Source organism: Indicator indicator, chromosome 10 (assembly GCF_027791375.1).
Source record: "Indicator indicator isolate 239-I01 chromosome 10, UM_Iind_1.1, whole genome shotgun sequence".
Classification (NCBI taxonomy): domain Eukaryota; kingdom Metazoa; phylum Chordata; class Aves; order Piciformes; family Indicatoridae; genus Indicator; species Indicator indicator.
Window position 1 is genome coordinate 12,226,417 of NC_072019.1, and position 25,722 is coordinate 12,252,138.

Sequence of the window (25,722 nt, forward strand, 5' to 3'; positions counted from 1 at the left end):
TCAGAGGAACTGAAGAGAGAAGGATGTGAAGCTCAATAAACCTGGCAACTACTCAAGTAACTCCCAGATCAGAAAGGACATATCTGAGCTCAGTTACAGATAAATGCAAACAGAGAAATTAAAAGTAAGGAAGTAGAAAAGCTAGGAGAAAGGGAAGATATTTACTGTTCCTTTATGTACAGGAAGGGAGGAAATTCTTTAGTCTAAGACATACACGTCTTCACACATCTTTAGAAAAATCCTTACAAACAGGTTATATAAATTCAGGTCTTGACTAGAAAAATTAGAATGTTTAAAATTGTAAAAAAATGGAAAAAAAAAACAACAACCAGTAAGTAGAAGTGTAATAGGTTCTGTGAGAAATGGTAGGATTGGAGTGGCAATAGCATTATTCAAGAAAAGAAGGCAGCACAAGGTCAGATGCTTTCTGATTGCAAGCTGCTTCAGCTTGCATTGGTCTTGAGAGGAAAACCAAGCAATTCCAGATTGACTGGAAAGCATGATCATTCCAACAGCATCTTTTGGTCTCTCCTGTTCCTGCAGAGGGGTGTGGCCAACACTTCCAGAACATGCCAGCTCTCAAGAGGTCCCTATAGCAAATGGTGAAAGAAGAGTACTCCTCCATCCATCCACCCAACCCTAGGAGCCATCATCATCCTATCCATGCATTTCATTGTATCTTCCTTCAGGGTGCCTGAGGAGTGGGGCTTGAACGCCCTTCTTCAGCTGCTCCTTTCGTGAACACTCTCACTAAGATGTAAAAAATCCAAACTCATGAATAACACGTTTGCCTGAGAAAGCACAGCCAGAGGAATATGTTTTCAGATTTGAATGTATCAGTGAAGATTTCTTTGGAAATATTCCTTGTAGTAATGTATAAACTGTGCTTGCCTAGATATAACACAGCCTCTACACTTCCACACTGCTGCAGTAGATGAAACTTTACAAAAGAAGCAGGGCAGTGCAGAAAGACGTTCAAGTCACTCTGCTTCTCTCCTTCCCCTCCCCTGTCCTTCTACTAACCCAGATTTCTTTGGTGGAATAAAAGTATTTTTTTTTTCTCCAGATGAAAATTCAAAACTACCAATGATGATGATTCAAAGTGTGAACGACACATCATAAAAATTTCCAGCCTGTCCTGTGTACTATTTGCACATTACAGCAGGATAATGGTCATAAGTATTTCCCCAACCTTTTAAACAACGAAATGCATCAATAGCAATTATTTAACAGATTATTTGAAATCAGGTTCCAATTACAAAAATCAATTAATGACAACTAACTATTACCTTCCCTTAAGCTATTGTTCCAGCACTATTTCAGAATGTAACATATCAGTTTGTTTAGCACCTAACAAATATTTGTCAAAATAAACACATGAATTACACCCTTTGGCACAGAGAAGGAATTTCAAAGTTCTTCCCTCTGAGATAAGGTCTATGAAATCAGAGTTCAGTTTCACCAGACCCACCACAAAAAAAAACAAACTTAGCAAATCGTTTGCCAGAATGGTTCTCAAAGTTTAACGTTTCAGTTCTGAGCATCTTCCTTATTTCCATTCACTTCCTTTAAATGAAAAAAACAGTCTTTACTCAGTGTAGCACATAATACACCACATTCTCTCAATACTCTCACACTTCTCAAATAAGCTACCAAACTTTGTCATTGCAGTATATCCATTGCCCCCAGATCTAAAACACTAGCAGAAGAGAGCGACAGAGTTACCCTTAAAATGTATTTAGCCAATAGCATTCACCTTGTACTTTCACCACTTAGAAACATCTGCACCTTGGACTGATTTTATGGTGTGTTTTTAAAATGCTCCCAACATTCAATTTCACACAGTGTACACCCCTGCAGAATGACACTGACACAGCACAAGCCAGATCATGCAGGGACTGCACACAGAGCACCCCTTAGCAATGATGTCTTTTACATCTAAGACATGTGGGACGTCTTTGTAGAGCTCTTGTCTCACTGGAAAAATTTCCTGTGCATAAAAATGGCAGGATTTAAGGACTTAACCAATTGTTGTTTTGCAGGGATATTGAATGGATGCTGGCAAGTCACTCCTTGGAACAAATCTCCTTAACTACCTCAAAAATACTACAGTTTATCCAGGAAGTACAGTAGCTGTTTTTCATTTATGCTATTTTGCCATGTTTCTGGCATATTTTATTTACCAATGACACAGTAAAGAAATATCAGTGTAACCTTTTAAGACATTTGAGGAAAGCATGAGAGAAAATATAGTTCTTTCTCAATATTGACAAAAAATGCATTAGTTTGCAACAATGCATTTTTCACTATATTTTTCATTTGAGATAATGAAATGCCTGCTAGCACAACAGCTTTCTTTGTCAGAATAAACTTTGGTTCTCCACATATTACTAATTAAAACCTGAGAACTTTCTGCATCATCCTGTGGCATGACAAATATTTTCCTGTGAGGCAGATTATATCCATGAACCCCAAAATTACTGAGTCCTACCAGACAGGAACTGACCGAAAGCAGAGCAATGAAAAAGTCTGGTACAAGCATCCTCACTAAATGATCATACAGTAAACATCTTCAAATAAACACAAATCATAGAATTGTTAGGGTTGGAAGAGACCTCAAGGATCATCTAGTTCCAATCCCTCTGCCATGGACAGGGACACCTCACACTACATCAGGTTGCTCAGAGCCACATCCAGCCTGGCCTTAAAAACCTCCAGGATAGGGCTTCCACCACCTCCTTGGGCAACCTGTTCCAGTGTCTCACCACCCTCATGGTGAAAAACTTCTTCCTAACATCCAATCAGAATCTACCCATTTCTATTTTTTGCTCCATTCTCCCTAGTCCTATCATTACCTAACAACCTAAAAAGTCCCTCACCAGCCTTATTGTAGGTCCCCTTAAGATACTGGAAGGCCACAATAAGGTCTCTTGGGAGCCTTCTTTTCTCCAGACTGAATAGTCCCAACTCTTTCAGTCTGTCCTCATAGGTGAGGTGCTCCAGCCCTCTGATCATCCTCATGGCCCTTCTCTGGACATGTTCCAGCATAACCAGATCCTTCTTGTAATAGAGGCTCCAGAACTGGACACAGTACTCCAGATGGGGTCTCACCAGAGCAGAGTAGAGGGGGAGAATCACCTCCCTCAACCTGCTGGATATGCTTCTCTTGATGTAGCCAGTATGTGATTGGCTTTCTTGGTTGCAAGTGCACACTGGTGGCTCATGTTGAGCTTCTCATCCACCAGCACCCCCCCAAGTCCTTTTCTTCAGGGCTGCTCTCAAGCCAGTCACCACCCAGCCTGTATTTGTGCTTGGGATTGCCTTGATCAGATGCAGGACCTTGCACTTGTTCTTGTTGAACCTCATGAGGTTGGCTTGTGCCCACTTCTCCAGTCTGTCAAGGTCCCTCTGGATGGAATCCCTTCCCTCCAGCGTGTCTGCTGCACCACACAGCTTGGTGTCATCAGCAAACTTGCTGAGAGTGCATTCAATGCCACTGTCCCTGTCACCGACAAGGATGTGGAAGCTTATCGTAATTTATTTTTTTTAATCACATAGTAAAGTCTCTTTGAAATGCTGGTTCCACCATCAGGTTTTAGAAAGAAGCAGAAAGCTCTGCTGTGCCTGCCAATGTTGGGATCTTTGCTGCACAGAGCCAAGGCAGGTTAAGTGAACTAAGCACGTTATTTTTTCTGGAAAGAATTCAAAAAACTCTTCCAAAAAAAGCAACCATCACTGTTTCAACACCTGCACTGAACATTAACTACTTACTCTTCAGAACAAACCAAAGCAGCTCTAATATACTTAGGATAAGCCATAACATTAAAATAAAAAAAAAGTTTTAAATATTTGGGAACATATAAAAAATTTTTATTTGAGCACTCATTACACAGAGTGATTAAGAAATGACTGCCAGATACACTTTCATCTTCTCTCATCTTCACTTCATCTTCTCATCTTCATCTCCTTCAGTGGTTACTTTCAGAGGTTGCAGAATGGAAAAAATCCCAGCTGCCTTTCTTCCTGTTGTTGCGAGGACATGAAAAGTGACTGCAACAGAAACATCCTCTGCTGCTGAGTTCACCTACATGCCCTATCACACTTCTGAGGCTAAATGAGGAAATTTCCGAGCCTGCCACAGAAAATCAGTCTGCAAGCCACTGGCCATGGTCACCAATCACAGCAAGGACTGCAGTTCAACATGCTCTTCTGCAGTCAGAGGAAACAAGAATCTAGTTCAGTACTTTTGAAATTTACTACCAAACCCTGAGTTTTCTATCAAAGAATACAATATGTTTAGGAACATATTTTGAAGGCACACATTACTATCCTGCTGACCATTGGGGAAAACAGGGACTGCAATTTTATTTGCACTGTACAGAGGCAAGGAAATATACTACTCATGCTGGAAGAAAACCAAACACTTTATACATCCCTGAAGAAAACTTTCCAATCTTACAAAAAATGCCCTTGCAAGTCTGCCATGGCAGTTCAGGACATCAGCTACTGGGCAGAGGTGCCAAACGGCATAAGTTACTGTTCTCCAGAAGGAACAACTCTCAGAACCAACTCTGCATCATTCCAAACATACATACACTAATGAGCATGAAGATTGTACACACTGAAAATAGCATCTTATGTTGTTTTAGCTATTTTCTTCTTTCCTTTTAAATGTTTGTTGTCCTTTTTTTTTACCCCCTTTGAACCTGATTCAAGCAGGTTATTTACTTTGTTTGCTTTGTGACATTTTAAGCATTTAACGTAGTTGTAATTCAGAACTCCCAAGCAGCAAGCAAGTTCATAATCTAGCCTTGAGACAGAGGTAAGCACCTTTGGGAGGTGACTCAGAACACATATTTAATTATCCACAGCTACACAGCATAAACTAACCCCTCCCCTCAAAGCAATCGCTATAGCACTACCTACCAACACGCCCCCAGCACAAACAACCAAAGGCACCAGTAAAGCCAAGACTGAGGTAAATACACTAGCAGAAGAAAATCAGCATTGTTCATAGTTTTATCAGATCTTTACAGTATCAGACCTGTGGTGGAACATGTAAGAGAACAATAAATCTGCTCACAATGATATTCAAAAACTTGAATTGACTTTCAGAGCAGCCCACATGGAGTTCAGACTCATCTGGGTGTTTTCTGATACTGTATTTTGATGTGCTTTGGTCCTCTTACAGAGAAAAAGCCAAGCTACAGATGCAGAAATATCAGGTAAGAGAACAATACTCTGGTTAGTGACTTAAAAACACGCTGCTTTTGAAACAACATGCAAGGTTTCTGAACCATCTCTCAGGTTTACACAGTCATTAGCAGCCACAGGAGTGCAATGCTTTCCAGCAGTAGTAACATTTTCACTTTCAGTTTAGTGTTCTCAAGACCACCTAACAATTTTCACATTTTTTAAAATCAAACACATAAAATGAGCAACATTTTAGATCTTAACTCTCCTTCCTCGGAGATATGCAGTTCACCAGAAATGTTCAGTTTGGCAGCTGCCAAAGATCTGGATAGGAATTAAGGCCTCTCAACACTTTCTTGGAATGAAAGCAGAACCTCATGGGATCATGCTCTTGCACATCTTTATGCACCTCTAAAGAAGATCTTAGGATTCTCCACCAAAGCTGAAACTATGCCAAAGCAAGTGCAACTTGCAAAACCCTCATGGATCAGTTACTAAAATAACAAGGAAATAAACAAACAATCCATGCAAAGGGAGTATTTTTTTCCCCAAAGTTTAGGGCTTGGCTGAAGTTTATTAACTGCACACAGGTAATCAGTCACATATCTCACAGTAACAACATCTTAATAGGCTCGACATGATACTTATTTGATCTGAACAAAGTAAGGTAGCAGAAGCTTTTCCAGGGATTCCATTTCAAGTTGGATACAACTTAGTGGAAGAGCAGGGGAGAATTAAAGCATATCTATGCAACTGCAGCTATAGTTTCCACTGGAATCAATGACTCAGTAACACAACCTGTTGTGACTTTTTTATCTCCACGTCACTAGCACCAGCAGTCTGCCAAAATCCACTGCCGCCTTCTGTAAACTTCCACTAGCTAAACTCCCTGTTTACCAAAGCAAGCAAAGAAGGGAAGGAGCTGTGACCATACAGAAAAGACGATCACAGATGCCTGTTCCAGGCCTTTCCGCTTCCTACAAGATGGATCTGGGAATACACCTCAACCACTAAATCTCAGAATGTTTATTTCCTTGCTCTTGCAGCCTGGTTTAACTTAAAGCCCAAGATTTCCCAACCAACAGCCTCCTTTGCTCTGAAAGTGATGGTTCTGGACTTTTAAACAGACTGTGACGAGGAGCATTCAGCATCAGTCAGCAGCAGAAACAAGAAAGACCATCACAAGATCCAAGAGGCAGCATCATCCAGATCTGGCCTATCCACACTCCTCACAAAGAAGAAGACAGGTTGCTCTGAAAGCTGAAAGAAACAAGCAGCAAAACCTGAGTTTTGAAAGAGGAGAAGATCTAATATGAACTATATGACACTCTTAGCAAACCAGACTCAAAAAAGTGCAAGACTTGAAAGTCCCAGAAAAGGAAAAACTAAGGAACATACATTTGCCTTGCTTCCTCTGAAATTTAATGGCAAGCTGGTAGTTCTGAAATATTTCTGCCCAAACCAAAGTGCTTACTTTGAAAGCAGAGGACAACTTTCTTATTTTGGACCATTACGCTACCACATACAGACACTTTTTACCACATGCTGTATATTTGCTCCACATACTATATCTTGCTTCCTAAGACAGAAATATCACTTCTGTTCTGTAGTTCCTTACAAAACCCCACCAAACCCAAAGACAACAACAAAACCCCCAAAAAACACTACCCAGTCAGAAAGCCCAAACCCTAGATATTTAAAGATGCCTCACTTGGGCTATTGTGCTCTTAAACTCCTTTTACCGAATGCAGACAATGCATGGCTTTCAAACCTGCATTTACCACCCTGTCATTTTCTACCATCCCTGCTTTTGACAAAATCCTTCCACTCTATTGCCAAGAATGTAAGAACAACCACTATACATAACCTGAGGTCCTCTTGATACTTCTTGGAGTAAACCAGTCATGCAGACTTCAGAAAAGTAGGACTTCGGAGGGGGTTGAATCAGGCCAGGAGACAAAATCTCCAGGGAATTTTACTATTGTAAAAAGCATAATAAGAGTTACTGTTTACTAAACACTGCTTTTAATTAGACAATGTTATTTCCATTCTTTCAAAAGGCAAGGAAATAGGAGAAGATAGGAAGGGGGAATATGAACTCTGCCAAGCAAAAAAGGGCAACTACAGGATTATTTCCAGCTCATGAGTAGAAGGGTGATGAAGATCTATAAAGAAAACAAACCCAGGACTCTGTAAGAAATGGGTTGAAATGTAGAATGGTAGAAATGTAGAACTGTAATCTTCCTTTTAGAGTCCTCTTGACACTGTTACACAACACTGAAAATCCACTGCTTTTACTTTGAATAGTGAAAGGTCACTATACAAAATTTATCACTAGTCATGCATTTCCTATCTTTCCTCACTCTTCTCCTAGCAAAGAACTCTGTTCACATCTGGGTCTGTTTAACCAGTGATTGGAAATTTAGCCTCCTGATTTCCCGTTAAATACTAGGCACAGGAAAACAAATAGCACTTGTTTTTCAGAGAGTTTTGTCAGTCATCCAAAATCTAGTGCAAACCATAGTACAGCCTGTGGTTTAGTGGCAAAGACCCAAAATATTCAAGCCATATTTTCATGAAGTGAAAGCAATAAACTAGCTATTGGCTAAAGTAATAAGAACATGGTTTTTTTGCCTTCTTACAAATACAGAAATGACTAATAATTATAACTCTTCATTCTTTCACTTATTCTTTAAAGCTTTTCTTTTTTTTTTTTAAGCAAAGACCACGTGTTCTGGTTTTGTATTTATCATTACTGCTGTTGCTTCCTTTGTGTTACTAACTTAACACACACATTCATTCCTATTAAAGAGGTTCTTGTGAGTAAAGGTTATTTGCTTGCCTAAGTGCTGTCTCATCCATTCAACTGCTGAATAACTAATTCAAAGAAAGAGCTGAAGCATCACATTTTAAATCAAATACTATGTACAATCACATATGTAGCTGTGTAAGGATCTATTCTAACAGTGATTCCTGTCATGAAATCACAAAGGATTGGGTCCCTTCTGCTATTGATTTAATTCTCACTACTTTCATTTACCCAGTAAATGCATTCCTAGGCTATAAAAGCAATTGAGAAAGCTACCAAATCTAAAGAAAAAAATTAACTTGCTGAGTGGCACCTATAAAATCCTCTTGCTGGATAGTTTCACAAAACTTCTGGTCTTTCTGCCAAGACATAAACTTGTTTTAGGGATGGAAAGGAGTGACTTGATGGGAAGGGAGGAAGTTATTTTGCTGTATGAAAACTTAAAAGTGGGGTGGTGGGAGAGGTCTGGAGAGCTTTTTCTGCAAGACTGACCTACAAGAAGATTACGGGTAAAAGCATTTTCTACAGGTGTTGCCTAGCTTATGCAAAAACGTGATCTATCATAATCTAACCAGCCTGGGATCCAGTGAACATGTTCAACTTCATCTCCCACTCCACCTTTATTATACAATTTTGGCATTTATTTTCTGCTGAGGGAACAAACAAACAAACCAGCCCACAGATGCTAGGTGTTCTCCTTGCTGAACTGAGCAGACCTTCCCACCAATGCACTGCTCTTCTGAGTGATGAGAGGGCTGAGAATCCAGCTCAGGAATACCAGAACAAAACATGCCTATTCCCAAACTTGTATTTTTGTGACAAGTAAAAATATCCACACTAGTATGACTAGATACAGCAGTAAGCAAAGTTATGTCTTTCAATTATTTAGGTCACGTAGAGTTCATGCACTAACCCGTTTCAGGTATTTTTGGGTTGAAATGCCATGATATTTAGATATATTTATTTTTAACACAAAGAAAATAAACTCAAGACTTACTCCATGAAAATCACAATACTGTTCTCAGTACTACCCACTTGACCTATCCATATATATATATATATATATAACTCATGCAGAGTCAGATAACTCTATGCCAAGTGTACTGCTAACATCACACTGTGTAGTCACCACATACTCACTTTTAACACATGCACACAAAGAAAAAAATTTATGTCAGGTTTTTATCAAGATGTCAAATTTTTTTCTTAAAGACTACTCACTAGTATTTTTTTCTGGCTTATAGATGGGGAAAGATGCCCTGAGAAGCAAAGTGACAATACAATAAGGAACAGACTAGTAAAGAATAACTCGCTTTAGCACCTGTGCCCTGTCTTAGATGGCTTCCTCCAAAGTAATGCCAACTTGTAAGAATCATGGTTTGGTTTGGGAAAAGCAGGACTTTAAAAAAAAATGTGATGCTACAAAATACAACCTTTAATTTTGGTTGGGGCATGGTATTTAATTTTAGCAATAATTTATTCCACTGTGAGATTTAGCCTCATATTTTGTGAGAACAGAATGGTGAGCTGACTCCATGACTAGAAAGCCATGTGAACAGTCACTGTGCTGAGTGAAGCTATGTGCATCACATGATACTGACGAGTCTACCAAGAAGGTATTTTGTGCTTCCCTCTGTACTATAACCATACATTCAAAGGCTGGATTTTCTCTCACATTCATTTCGGACTTCTGCCTAATGAGAAGCAGGTCCAAGGCAAAAATCCAAGCTTGAACTACCTGGTAAGTCAAACTCCGGTTCAATTCAGTAGTGCTTATTTTCATGGTCTTTTGGATAGGTGCTGACACAAGCTTTAAATCTTTTTATCCTTTCCTCTAAATAAAACAATTTCAGGTGGCATAGATTTAGTGGAAACTCAAACAATGAATTCAGAGAGCAAAGGTAGTAGAACACCTTCCTAAGGAGGACACTGAAAACACACAGTGCTACCTCCACATTCTGCTCCAATAGAAACATCATTTAAGCTCAGTCTGCCTTAGTTTCTCCACCTGTACAGAGGTGCTAACAGCACTTTACACAGTGCTCCAATTCATTATCTCATATCCTTAAGTTATCTTCTTTGCTAGAAATAACCTATTCTCTTCTAATACAATTCATCTGCCTTTTTTAATTTATTCAAAACACATCTCCCTGTAACAGTTCAAGAACTTTACTATGGTGCTTTACAGGGAAAAACTAATAGCTAGGAACAAAAAGAAATCAACGCCTAGGACTTTACTAATAGTTCTATGATCTTTTAACTGCAAACTTTGACCTGGCTCTATCAGCAGTCTTTATCAGCAGTAAGACCCAGAGTTTGCTATTTAAATTTCTTCACACTACTTACCTTTCCTAACTATAGATCAATTAATGAAACAGCACGATTCATACTTTACATACAGTATATTAACAAAATTGTCAATTCATGTATTGTATGAAAAGACTGAAGGAGAAGGTGGGAAGCTGATGATTATCCTACCCAAGGCTTCCATAGAGACAGACACAATAGTTATGACACTCCCATGGTATGTATGACACAGATTTCTGTTATGACCACAGAATTCACGGACAGTAAAAAAAGTTTTTTTAATTCTAAATAATTTATGATTCAAAATACCCTATTAAGATATATATTTAAGGAGAATGAACAAGACAGAGCTGCATAACCACATGGATAAGCCAAGTATTTTCAAACAAGTTCCAAGGAAGCAAGCTTCACACTCCTCAGCTCTTGGAGCTGCTATTTACACTCCTAGGCACAGCTCTCTAAGGCTTACTCTGGGAAAGAAAGAAGAGAATCTCTCCTCAAGTAGAAGTAGTATGTCCATCTGCCCCTCAACTCCCCTTAAACAAGAACCCTTAATTCTGTAAAGTGAGAGGCTCCTCTGGGATAAAGGCAGTCTCATGGATTGAAAACTAGCATGTCCCATAACAGGCAAACAGCTCTGCTGCAGAACCCTTGACTTTCTTTGTCTTTGGTACTGCACTCACCCACAGGTGCTGCTTAAATTTCCTGTGTGGTTCTGTTCTCATTTCATTTTTTCAGAAAGCTTTCAGGAAAACAATGTATTTATCCTTCCACAGAGTGGAACTGGGGAAAAGTAATGGATGATTACCTCAGTTGAAGTTGTTGAGCCTGTAACCCCATGGCCTATAAACCCCAGCTACTGAGAAACTGGTACATGGAAAGTGGGAAGGCTGATGACCCCCTGATACATGAGTTATCATATGTTTGCAGCAAAAATATTGTCTTAGAGAGAGAATGCAGAATGAGAGAGACTACAGGAATTAAACGGGGAGAGGTAACACTGGATTGGTATTCTGGCATTTTCTGTTCTGCAACCTCATTTTTCAAGTTCTTCAATATAAAAGAAAAATAGAAACCTTAACAGGGTGGAAGGAAGAATACATACATTATATGGCAGTTGAAGAGATCCAAAGTTCTTATGGAGAGCTATTGACATGGTTAGGGATGGGTCAACACTGGGAAGCAGTTCAGTACTTGCAACAGAAAGGCAAGCTCCTGTACCTGCACAGCTTATGAGGAGTAGTGTTATCCCACCACAATAGGTGTGTGCTGGGACAATGATATGAGACATCACAACTTTCAGGCCTTACCATGATCAGCAGAGTTTATGAGGTGGGAGTACTAAGAGAAGGCAGTACTAAAAGAAGGCATTTTCAGTCCCACCAACAGAGAACTGAACCTGTACAGTCTACCAGGTACTCCTGTTGGACTTGAGACACAGTCCATCCTTTCCTTACTGAAGCATCCATGACCAGGTTTACTGTAGCACTTCCTGAAGCCAGACAACTTCTTGTTCAGCACAAATCATGAGTGCTGTTGCTCACATTTTCAAGCCCGGTTTTGTAACCAGAACAGCTTGAAACAGTTCTCTGAAGCAAATGCTTAGTTAATGGTATACAGTTTTGACAGCCAAGGTCTGGCACATTCCTATTGTTCCTATGCCTTAGCATAGCCTATGAAGAAGCCCTGCTGAGCCAAACCAAGCCAGTCCAGCATGATCACAGTCTGCACAACGGTGCAGTTTGCTGAGCTGAAATGGATGGTTCCCAGCAAAGTACCTCTTTGCTCTCAGAAGCAAGGGGAGGGGAAGAGATAGCTGAACACAAGCCAGCAGATAATGAAACAGGAATAAACATGTAGTAATTGTAAGAAGAGATCAAAACTAAACTGGTAATAAGCCCAAGACTTGATTAACTGAAGAAAGGTGCTGTTTGTTTTGGCCAGGACTGAAGACTGATATCACACTGTCATTCATTTTGTTCTTTAGTCATTTTCTAAGCAGACCTGAACTGCACTGGTTCTATTAGGGACATTAACAGGAACAGTTAATAAGAAGATAGCAGTCAAGAATCTCTAGCACAGTAATGAGAAAAATTAAAGATTGTGAACACCTTAGAAATCAAAAAAAGCCAATCTTCTTTGTACCGGTCACTAACACACTGTACTGGAAACAGGATGGAGTCCTTCACAATTCAAAATATCAAGGACACTTCTTGCCTAACTCTGTCACTTGTGCTAGAAGGGCAAAATTAAACCCTATAAGGATACAGCTAAAAATAATTAAGATTAGTTCTGCAATTAAAGTTGAATATAGTAAAAACTGCGACTTCAATAAAGACAAGTCATGATTAGACATGATGTCACGCATTGGAAATTTAATCCAAACAAGTAGTCTGTTTCACTGCAAATAGCAAACTTGAATATCCTGGCAAACTCTAAGGACATGATTTACAAATACGAGGTAATATTTGGATCCTACATTACAAGCAGTTCTCCAGCCTGAGAAATAGAAATTACTTCATTCCAGGCTTAGCTTGGTCATTTCAATAGACAGCAGAGACATAAACTATAATTGTATATATTGAGCTCAATACATGAAGATTTTTGTTTTGGTCACAGACCACACAACTAGTGTTCACCCACATTTCCCCTTTGTTTTGAGGCTTTCTGCATTCTGATACATTAAACTTCTAACCAGGACTGGCAATCTGCTGTAACTTCACAGCTTTTTGAACTGTAATGGCTGCTAGTAGTGATAATAACTACATGTCACACAGATTCTGAAAAAGCAGGTTTACTTTCTTTTCCTTGAATTTACCTAATGAGCAATTGGGTACTTTTTTCAAACTGCTTTGCCCTACACCACCTAACTGTTCCCCAGAGTACTAAATGGAAACCTGACTTTCTGCTAATTTGTTTCTTTAAAATGTATGTTTGAAAACTTTCAACATGAATGCCATTACCTCTATATCCTGTGCAATCAGTAGCTATGACATAGAGCAGGCCAGAGGACTATGTATACTTACAAAGAAAACTCTTCGGATTCCAGGTGCCAGTCTTTCTGTTTTTAGCTTCCAGACCAAAGGCAAAGGAGAGTTGAGAATAAACACCAGAGGCTTCTGGTGAATATGCACTGATGAAATTGGATTCAAATGTAACGTCACCTACAGAGAAACACAGAAATATATTAACACTTCCTATTAAAGTTTCAAACTAAACTGGAATTTGAAACAACAAATCAAAGCTCATTTTTATATATATATATAAGGATTTCAGCATTCAGGCCTCTTGACCCAAAAATTATAGACTAAAAATAATAATAAAAAAAGTCAACAGAGTACAGATAATACAGAGAAAGAAACAGTTAACATTTGTGCTCTATGTTTGCAAAGCCCTGCTAAAGTGTTCAAGAAAACTTTGGCAAATACAGATGAAAAATAGCTTATGCAAAAGGTCAAACCACTAAGCTGAAAGTTGGAGAACAAGATGATAAAAAGAACTGCAAATCAAACTCCTATTTCTGGTTTCTAGATAGTGGCCTACAAAGCTGGCTAAGAGTACGAACCTCATCTGCTGATGCCATTAGGTTATAAATCTAACCTGCAAAACAAATAAAACAAAACCAGAGGGAACACAAGTGAACACTACCCTAGTTTACAGAAAGAATTCCCATAGAAATTTTAACATACCCTAGGGAAAGAAAATGCCTGTCATTAGAGACTAAAAGGATACAGGAGGAAAATGATTCCAGGAAAGCAGGTATCACCAAGTTGAGGGGTAAGCTGTTAGAGGTGATTTTTAAGCAACCAGCTTGTGGTTGCTGCAAGCCCCTCATGCCCAGATACCCATGTCCCAGCACTGCTCATCTATTAAGGGGCTAAACATGGAGCAAAATCCTGCCTAAATGCATGACAGAGACAAACAGCCTGCCAGGTTTTAGTATATAACAACTTGCAATTGGAATTACAGTGGTTTTGCAGTATCTAATAAACTTTTTAAGCAATCAGCATTTAGCTTGATTTTTCATCCTGCTTTATAGGAAAAAAGCTTTAGTGTACAATGGAGAGATTTATTACACAGACTAAGCAGAGAAGCTGATGTATCACAACACTGGGTAGCAGGTGGATTCCCTGACAGACAACCACAATTCTCTCTGCATAGAGGGAGCAAAAGATGAGCACGACCACCAGTTTGAGTAGTGGCACACAGAAACAAGCATACAAAATGTGTTTCGTCTACTGCTAGAGAAACTGAAAGAAAATCTGAGACACAGAAGCCACTACATATAGTTTATTGCATTATTCTTATATGGTGGTATCAGTTAGTTCACTAGTCAAGTAAATGCAGATTCATCTGACAAGCTAACTAGATGAAAGCTAGAGACCAAAATGAATATGGGGTGCCTGTTACTGTTGAAAATCTTTCCAAAGGTCTCGAAGACACCTGGAAGATAACAGAAATATCTTTTTTGTACTACTTAAGAACTTGTGAAAGCGCTATCAAAGAGCTGGCTGTGTTACCACACTAATTGATATGCAGGTGCTTATGTGCAGAATTTACTAGATTCTCAAAAGTCACTTGACTAAGCACATCTCAGGTCCCCACAATAAAACAGATGTCAAATCTCATAAACACACCTCTAGAGGAACTGAGGACAGCTCTATCTTCATCTCTGATATGCTTGATTAAAGCTTGCTTAAAAACTGATATTAAAAGAATAATTCCATATTTGTGCTAAACCCAAAATGCTTTCAAGAACCAACCACCAGCAGCCCAGGGCAGTGCTGCCTCTGCCTGGAAAGGCTGAGACTGCCACCTCCCACTGTCCGGCCTCTCCCAACAGTAGGCTTTCCTGTATTTTTGCATTTCCAGAAGGAAATATTAAGCACCATGGATTACCATATCTTCTGGGGACCATGTCTGTCTCCATTTTCTGCCTCTAAAGAATAAAATACATCATTTTAAGAAACTGCATGGTGTTAGTGCTCTTGTGAGACTCCACCTGGAGTACTGCATCCAGGTCTGGCACCCCCAGCACAAAAGGGACAAACTGCTGGAGTGGGTCCAGAGCACGGTCACAAAGATGATCAGAGGACTGGAGAATCTCACCTACAGGGACAGGCTGTAAGAGTTAGGGCTGTTCAGCACAGAGAAAAGAAGGCTCTGGGGAGACCTTGTAGCAGCATTCTAGTACCTGAAGGGGTCTTACAAGAAAGCTGTGAAGGGACTTTCTACAAGTGCTTGTAGTGATAGGATGAGAGGGAACAGCTTTAAGCTTGAGGAGGGGAGATTTAGACTAGGTATGAGGAAGAAATTCTTTACAGTGAAGGTGGTGAGACACTGGAACAGGTTGCCCAGGGAGGTCATGAATGCCCCCTAACTGGAGGTGTTCAAGGCTGGGTTGGATGAAGCCTTGAGTGACCTGGTCCAGGGGATGGTGTCCCTGCCCACGGCAGGGAGGTTGGAACTAGATGATCTTTATGGTCCTTTTCAACCTAAACCATTCTATGAATCTATGAGTTCTACTAAAATAAAAGAGAAAATTACTTGTTTTGCAAGGCACCCACTTTGTTATTCTGCCTAGGAATAGAGAAGTGAGAGTGGAAAGAAAAAGGTGTTTAGAACTGCTATTAAATTCATGGCTATTAAAAAGCTTTCACTAATTCTTATGGGTTTACAACCATAATCACAGCTAATTAGTAATAAGCTGTCTCAACTATTATATATAATTACCTTGTTAGGGGTTTTTTCTTACGAAGCAATAAAAATACTGTAATCTAAGTTTACCAAAGTAGCTCTGTTGTATCTTTTCTCAGTCTTGACCTGGCAAATATGATTTCAAATTTTATTCTGATTTCTTTTTCAGCTCCAAATGGGATAAAGTGCATTCAATTTTAAACTCTCTAAAACTTCAAAGTGTCAAAGAGAAAAATCTACTACACTAAATGGAGTAAATATTAAACACGTCCACTCTATCATATGCAGCACGTTTTCACACCCAGTGATAACTGATTTCTTCTGATCCTGAAGGCTAATGTATATATTGATGAAATGAACTATAATATAGGTTTGTGCACTTAAATCACCAAGAACAGAAAAACCAGTAACAATCCTCTCATGCTGACCAATGGGAGCACTCATCTTGGGTTTGCATCCTGGTTGTGTTTTAATTAGGATGTCAAGTCAACACAAAGAAGCAGCTCTTACTGACTTTTTTTTTTTTTTAAAACCACTACTTAAAACTTCTGGTATTTTTTAAAACCAGAAATCATATAAGAGATAAAACACACTCTGAAAACAATCTCAGAAACAGCTAGGCCAAGTCCTTTGGGTAATAAGGAAATGGAGGAGTATTTGTTTCAACTGATCTCAGACTAGTTTATTCAAAGCCAACATCTATCAGACAAGACAGATGTTTTAGTCTTCGTGAAGATTTCTGCCTGTTGGTTTGGTCACATGAGAGGGCATGCAAAGCAATCATACTACCATAGTGGAAAAAACAGAGGCTCTTTGCAACCGGATCTACTAATAGATTTTATAGTTTCTATTCCTTCAAGCTCTGGAAATTAAATATGTATAGAATATAAACATAAATTATTGTATCCATACATGCATGGAAACAATCAACCAAGTTTAGGCTGTATTCAGAAGTGTTGATTTACCTATCCATGCCTTTGGCTGGAACTGGAGGATAAATTAATCACATAATGGAATTTTCCCATTTCTGCCTTAAAAGCGCAGGCTGATTACTAAGAAAAACTACAGGACTTTAACACAAGATCAATTAAGTTTTCGTAAGTAAATGAAGTGCTCCTGTGAAAATGTTCAGAATAAATTCAGTAATTTTGCATTACTGCACTCCTCGGTCTGCTCATGAGTAAGACAGCAATAAAACACATAATATGGAATTTATATTCCTAGTGCTAAACCTGGGAAAGAAAATAGTAAACATGAGCATGTTTTTGCAGCAGCCTCTGTCACTACGTTCCATGGCATACGTATTCCCTGTCATTACATTGCTTGGCTTAATGAAGCCCTCGCAGCACCAATTTGGTTTTCTGGGCTGAAAGAAATTCCACAGAGCTGCTCAAAACCTGCTCAGGACCATCTTGATTATCATATTTGGTCATCATCTTTGTCATAGCTAGTGCTGATGAGGAGTAACGAGGTACTATAAGCTGCCTAACCTCTTAAATATAATTACCTTGTTCTGGGGTTATGTTTTCTTACAAAGCAATAAAATCATGCACCAGAAGTACCTAAATGCCTCTTCCACTACTGCTTTAGAGACTGAAAGGCTTAGTGGTACTCTGAAGTGCTACAGGTTTATGATGCTGACACAAGAAACAGTTCCACACTTCAGCTGTACTGGCACCTCCAGCATGACACTATCCCTCTCTTTAGCTCTGGCTTATTAAGCTTTCTGCTGCCATACTCATGCTCCCACCTTCCTGCCTCTTTGCTAACTTCTAGCATGGCTGCTTCCACCCACAGCACTGCAGTGGAAGATCCTCTACAGCATCATCTCTCACCAAAATGTCACTTCTGCTGGTGTCCCACCTGTGGCTCTAGTTAAACCATGTATTGGTTGAATCTCAAGTGGTGCTCCTCTTCCCTTGTCACCTTTCTGTCCTACCTTAGCTCACAAGGGCTTCACAGCACACCCTTTCTCAAACGTTTAGACAGTCATAGTACCTTCTAAACACTTCACAAATTAACACAGAAGTACTGGATCACTTCAAACCACCACCTAACAGCATGTTTCTAATTAATAGTAGAAGCTAGAACACAGGAAGTTCCACCTTGACATGAGGAGAAACTTCTTTACTGTGAGGGTGACAGAGCACTGGAACAGGCTCCCCAGAGAGGTTCTCTGGAGACCTTCAAACCCTAGGTGATCCTGCTTTGACACCAAATGATCTCTGGAGTTCCCTTCCAATCCCTAACATTCCATGATTTTGAGATAGCTAGAAATCTTTCCTTCCTTTTTGTTTTTTCACTGGTAGAATCCATACTATAAAATACTTATGTGAAGCATTGTCCAGGAACTCCATGAGAAAGCAGTTCTACATGTATTCAGTGCAAGGCTAGATACAAAGACATGGTATGAAATTCTCCACTCTTGTAAACTCTGTGCTAAAATTAATTGTTTCTCTGAAACTGCAACTAAGTTGCTGTTTCTTGTTTTGTTTTCTTAGAGGTATCTAAAATGAGATGTTCTCCATCTATTCTTATAGATTCAAACAAGCTTATAAAGTATACATATTTTGTACTTCCCTGCAACATTATATACCTCAGTCTTCTGCATCTCACACAGCTGTATGAGCAATTTGGTCAAACAATACCAAAAGAAAATTAAACCAGAAACACTAAATAGACTGAAGGACTTTTAAGTCACCTAGTCCATTTAACAACCAGCTACTATTGCTCTGCCCATGTTATTTTAAAAACACATGAAGGCACAGCACATTAACCAAGTGGATTTCCAAGCATAACAACAGTACAGGAAAATAAGTCAGTGTGGTCCAACACATCCTTCGCTCCTAGTGAAGGGCTCATTTGATCACTGAGTTGTTGCACAGCCAGCATTTTCATTGGGCCAGACCTTCTGGACAAGCGTGTCAGCAATGGTCCTCTCAGCAAAGCTTCAGCTTCACCAGCTGAGCAAACTCCTCTCAACAGACTTGTGCTGGCCCTGTGGCACACACTCCACCAAGTATACATCACTAACTTGTGAGGGATCAACTCGGTCATAGGTGAAAATTAAAGATACTCTAAAATTCAACCTACAAATTCATTTTCAAAAAGCATCCCAAGAAAGCATATAACTGTGACTAGCACATGAACCACTGAAGTTCTGTCACTTTTGCTCAAACGCATTTTTTGGTATGTTATAAAAACTGTACAACAAAAAAAGAAAGACTAAAAAAATATACCATGTTTCACAGGTGCCATGTCTATTGAATTTACACTGGCATTACCTAGCTAGCTATATTTGCATATACACACAACAGTCACTACTGCTGTACAGTCCACAAAGAGTTCCTTTAAGGTCTCTAGCAGCAGCGAGGTTAAGACGTCTGCAGAGGCTTCTCCGTCCCTGGAGATCAGTTTCATGGAAGGCTGAGTATCACCACAGAAACCAACTACAAAAACAGTCTACAGGCTCCTGCCCTGTTACTCTGGTAAAGCAATTTGTACTACGTGAAAGGCAAGGGCACAAATGCTGAAAACTGATCAAAGTAAACACTGCTGTTAAAGTACCATTTTGTTTTGCTGACTTCAAGGCATCAAATCACAGACTCTGTGTTTTGTTCTAAAAAGATGAAAGTCAAGTGCCAAAGATTTGTAAGGCTGAATTAACTATTCCAGGGTGAAGGGCTGCAGATAAATTCATAGCATGTTTTCCAAAACCAGCCATTAAGAATTTGTGCTAATGAACCAGGACCAAATATGCTGTGTTATATTGAATTACACTGCCCAGGCTAGAACAGCTGTTCTCTAAAAGAGAAGACAAAGATGAAATTTAACTCTCAGACCATAAGAATACTTTCTGACTTATAAGGGATGCAAAAAGATGGATTTATGACATCTTACCATCATTTGGCTACAAAGATTAGTTAGTACCAAGCAGTCAAAATTTAGAACAGAGATTTGAGAAGTTAAACCTATCACTGCATTCACTAAGTGTTTGCACTCTTTTTGTTAATATAATATTTATAGGACGTAAAAGTTATTCTGGTATTGTAACCAAGAAACTAATATGAAGAAATTTGAAAAATATAATGTTGATACATTTGCTATAAAGGAATTCCATCAAGGATTAATCCACAAATGCACTTTGAGTGGTGCGATCTACTGCTGCACTACTTCTCAAGAACATTTATCAGTTGCTTTGGGAAATATCTCCAAGGCAATTTTTTTTCTTTTGGAGATGAAAGCAAAGAACAAGTGTATTCTTTAGGCAGGGACTGCAAATTCAAAATGGAACACTTCAAGGTTCCCCTCCATATTTTTGCTGTGCTCACTGAATACTGCGTTACAGATTTGATAGCAAGCCAGCCATAGTAGATCGCAATGTCCAGATTTCAGAAGCCAAGAGGTTCTGAGAGATTTTTCCGGTTTTTCCAAGAAATGCAAAATATGTTCACATGTTGTTACTGCTTGAAGGTAATTTTGGTGGAAGAGTTACATGTTTGCACTCTTAAACAATTGTATAAGCAAGTTCCTGTGAGGCACGTAAAACTCCACCACTTCCTTTTTGGGAAGGTTCTCCAATTTAGACTCTGAATCGCACAGGGTAACCAGCTACTTTTTGAAAACTCATGAAATGAGACAAAAGATCTTCAGCACAGCATCACAGAAACAAACATGTCCAAGAAAATTACAATGCCATTAAAAACAAGCACTCATACTCACAGAGTTAGTTTTTTCCCAGCAGATCTCAAAGCTGTGTCACCCTCAAAGCCCTTGTCAGAAACACACCATGCTTCCTTCTCTCTGCCATACCCAGCACTAAAGGATGCTGATGGACAGGGATTTATTGCTTTGAGAGAGGGCAGGAGGGCTTCAATGCATAAGGCAGACATGGGGAGGGAAAGCCTTTTCTTTTTTGCATTTTTGTCAGAATGAGGCACAACTCAGTCCTCAGGGAATTGGTCTGAATCCCTGGTAGCTTTTACCAGGCATGTGGATGAATGAAGGTTATTTCCAAGGCTCAGGTAACACTGTAATTCTAAAATCAATCCTTTGCTTACTTTGTCCTAAATACATATTTGCAAATGGATTGGCATTGCCTGGATCTTCTTGCCCACACTCATGAGACTGGCTAAACAGCAGTTATAGCTCAGTTATGAAAATCATGGGAAGGATTCATCCCTGGCGTAATTCCACTGAAGCTACTGGCAATAAGCCAGAGACTGATATGGTCCCATATATTACCTTATAAATACTATTGCACAATCTGCTGACCCTGATGCTCTACCACCCAGACTGAAAAACTGAGCTCCATCAAGAAGGCAAGGGAACAGACATGCTGATAAGGACTACTCAGCTATGATCTACAGCTCATTGCACACTTTTCATCAAGAAGTACTGTCAGAAACTTTCGACAAAGGAATTTGAAATTTTACTCCCCGCTCCAACTTTCTTCTCTGTATTTCTCTTGCAACAGGGGCTAAAGGTCAGGGTGGGCTGTGCTAGACACAGGCAGTTCCCTCCCCAAAGAACTTAAAAATCAAGAGATTTGAGTCCTTTACCACATGGACGTGCCTGCCAACAGGCAGTAACATTCTCTTTTGTAGTATGCATGTACCCAGAAAGCCACTTTAACAAGAAGATGCATTATTCATGATTTGGAGAAGAAATGGCACCCTTGATGCATGTGCTCAAAGGCAGAACTAAGCAAAGTTCTCCTCCCCTTCAGTGGGGATGGAGCATCACTCCTGTATTTGGTGCCTGCTACACTCAGGGCAAAGCAATGCACCCAAATGGACACACCTTTAACAACATCTAAGGTTTACCCTCAGAACCAGTTTGAAAACAAACCTGCCCATCCACAGCAATCCTATCCGACAGCTTAACGAAAGAGTCCATTAGAACAGAAGAATACGCTGCAAGCTCTTAAGCAAGTATTATCTGTAACTCTCCCTCCAGTATGAGACCTTTCTAGCTCTAAATATTAAATTACCAAGGTGAGGTGTAGATCTGTGTAAAGATCTGTCTAAGAAAAGATGCGATTCCAGCACATTTAGATCTCCTCATATGTATTTGTAATCCAGCTGCTCCAGAAAATTTTAGGTAAAATTCTGTACTGTAACATTATCAAATACATCATATGTAAGACAAATACCATATAGTACAGTGGCATACTGTAGGGCACTAAACATAGTTCTCAGTATCTGGCAGTTTGTGTGTTTTTTATCTGGTTCATAACTTCTGTTTGACTGTGCACCAGTGATACTTTCTCCTCAAAAGTGTAAGAGCAGGCAACTGTGTTGGTATGTTTTTACTGGAAATGCAGAGACTGAATTGTCCCACAGCTCCCACAGTGTCAGAAAGTTCTGACATAAGGCAACACTACAAAATAGTGCTTCTAACTTCACAAAAACATTGGACCATTTCTGCCCACACATCAGTCACATAATTTATCTTCAGACAAAAACATAGCCAGTTGGGTTTTGGTGTTCCAAAATTGTCATTTTAAGCTGGGGAGCTGTCAAACAAGATCATGTTATGTTAGATGTTAATCCTTTGTGCAAATACCTAGGTAATCAAAAATTTAGGACCAAAGCTATTCCCAATAGAAATAACTTGTCAAATGGACAAGACAGTGAAGTCTAGAAAGTGGTATTACTTTTGCAGCATAAGAACAATGAAAGTGAAAAGAAAATCAGGTTTTATTCAAGGACAGCTATTTCAGAACTCAAAGAGTAATAATGATATTAGCCTAAGTCATGCTCACATTGATAGTTCTGTTAAAAAGTACAACCCAAAGGGTTTGCTGATACATTTTACATACAGATCATAAACACAATGTAAACTGCCTACTTTAGCTTTATCTGAGTAATACAAGATCCAATGTTCCCTATGCGCATATATTTCAATCCAGTTTTAATGTTTTTACTGTCATCTCATGCACTATATGGTTTGAGGAAACAGAGTTCTCCTGAAAAACAGGATTTTTCCAAACTTTCTCTCTGCAATAAAGAAAGCAGAGTCTCTGCACAAGCCCCTGTGCTCAGCTCTGCCAACCAAATCTAATCTTCACACGCTGTCCCCTCTTTGGGCACCTGCAGAACAAGAGCTGCCCACAGCAACCAGCCCCATGACTCATTCAATGGAAAGCCCATGCCCACCAGTGCAAGGCTGGGACCACTCTGCTCATTCCTCCTGTGACCCGAACTAGACACTCGGGCTCCCAAAGATTAAGTGAAACCATTTGTGCCATCTGCCCTTCCACAAAGCAGTCATGCTTCCCAGCACTTGAGACCAAGAAACACGATGTTTCACTTGGTTTTGCATATATCAGATGATGTCAATACTGTTCACGTGCTGTATAATGAATCCTTAGGGGAAAGTCCTCCTTTTATACATTTTGTGGGAAAATTTCTTGTTGCCTTTAGATCTGTTTAAGGCCACAGGATCCATTCCTGTAAGCTGCCCTGCTGTTATTAAGTGGCCTATTCACAAAAGATATCACATCAGACTAAGTTTTAGTTTAAGAATTAATGCATAAGACTCATGTAAAAACATTTTTTTAGACAAATATTCTCTTCTGCCCTTACATGTATGTACTGCAGATACAAGCTTTTCTTTGATGAGTCAGCTGGGCTGCAAAGAAAGTTTTATCACACAGAATCAACCAGGTTGGAAAAGACCTCAGAGATCATCAAGTCCCACCTATTACCCAACACCACATGACAACTAAACCATGGCTCCAGTGCCACATCCACACTCCTCTTCCCTTGTACCACCCCTAAACTATTACCAGATAGTTGTGCAATATACTGCACAACGCCTTGAACAAACAAATGCAGGGTGAGCTCACTATTATGCTGGAGGATATACAAGTACATGCAGAAAAGCAGGTCCTGTCCCAAAGAAAATGCTTTTTAAACTGACAGATAAAAGACAGATGACAAACTTCTGCCAGGACCGTTTTCCCTAAATGTATCTGGGGCGTTCTAAGCACGTCTACACACGCTTCTCCAGGTAAACACAAGTTTCCACTGCCTGCTGTATTAATGTACCACTCCAGCATGGATACATTTTGCTCCTCAACAGGTCTCATTAGTCATAGCTCACTATGAATCCAAGCATGGTTTCAGAGAATCCATGTTAGAACTCTCTCCTCTCTACCAGGTTCTGACAGCAGACACAGCAAGTTCATCGTTCATCTCAGCTGTCAAACACTAGGCTTCAACTAGTCTTCAGGGTTACAGAATGTCCATTACCTCCATCAAAGTGACAGATTTTAACCTAAACCGTTCTATAGTTCTACAATGAGATTTAGGTCATCACCAATATTACCTCTCCACTAGCAACACTATATACTGCCACCATCATGTGCTCCAATCATGATTAAAATATTTCTGTATTATAAACTGCCATGGCAATTGTTACACAGACTATCAGCTATAACTGCCTATAATTCCTTAAAATGTTGTCAAGCCATTTAAGTTTCAGATGTTTGTATCTTACAGTGGTGCTATTTTTGCAACACTGTGTGAAAATATTTTATTGTTGTTTTAAGTAAGGTTTACTATTGTAGAAGTACTCTGTGTTTCAAAGGGAAAATAAGAGAAAAATACAAATTTGAGTATGTGTGTATATGTTGTATATGTACATAAAAAACCCAGAGAGATTGTGGAGTCTCCACCTCTGGAGGCATTCAAAACCCACCTGGACATGTTACTTGGTGATTTACTCTAGGTGATCCTGCTCTAGAAGGGAGGTTGGACTAGAAAAAATCTTCAGAGGTCTCTTCCAACCCCTACCATACTCTGTGATTCTGCATGTGTGATTTGTTCCTTTACTCATATCTTGCCACTGCAAGGTTTTACTTTTTCAGCTGACACAGGAGCATGACTGTCAGGCACTGCAACCTCCACACAATTTACGTTGGAAATTTTCCGCAATGCTAGGAGGATGAAGGAGAGAGAGTTCATTAATTTGAGCTCTTTGGTTCAAACAGACACTCCAGAGAATAACATGAACGTGACTACTCATTACAAGTATTGCTCCACTGTATGTATGAGTCCACAGACAGACTGTAACCTGCCTATGCAGTTTGTGATATAACAAACTCCTGGAAACATCATCACTTATTTATCTTTTCTTGAGGAAAGTAATTACAGACAAAGTAGTAATTTATAAATACTCCAAGGCAGGTCAGACAGTAGTTTTGAGGAAGGAATTGGAGACCAAGAATGAGAAACAGAGTTTATGATCAAATCCAAACATGTTATCTACCTGAAAAAACACATGAGCACATGTGCACAGTATGCTTACACACACATGGGAGGAATAAGAATCCATCTTGTAAAGACAGCAGCAGCAGCTCAGTTTCTCTCTACTGTCCTGCAACAGCACATCAGTACTATGGGCACTTGTAGCAGAAGAAAACAAGAGTCCAATTTTCAGCTCCATTTTAAATAGCAGTCAGCAAAACCAAAAAAATTTGAGTGATCAGAAAAGTCATTTTGACATCTTCCCTTTTGAACCCTTGAGCCTTTTGTGGCGGGCCTTGGCACGGCTTCAAACACCATTCCATGCAGCTCTCAAACTGAGAGCAGCTCTGACTTCCTGCACACAGCAAACAAACCTGTTTCTAAAACCAGCAAACACCAAGGGTTTGCACAGTACTTTTCAAGTCATGATAAGTCGCTGCTGCCTCTAAAGGTAGACCATGA

General features: G+C 39.5%; 1 protein-coding gene across 1 annotated transcript in view; it reads right to left on the reverse strand.

The window, feature by feature from the left end:
• TGFBR3 (transforming growth factor beta receptor 3) overlaps positions 1-25,722 on the reverse strand; it is a 98,466-nt gene that overhangs the window by 37,771 nt on the left and 34,973 nt on the right. Inside the window, exon 3 of the mRNA XM_054384108.1 lies at positions 13,336-13,473. Coding sequence (XP_054240083.1) covers positions 13,336-13,473 — 138 coding nt within the window. The remainder of the gene's footprint in view (positions 1-13,335; positions 13,474-25,722) is intronic.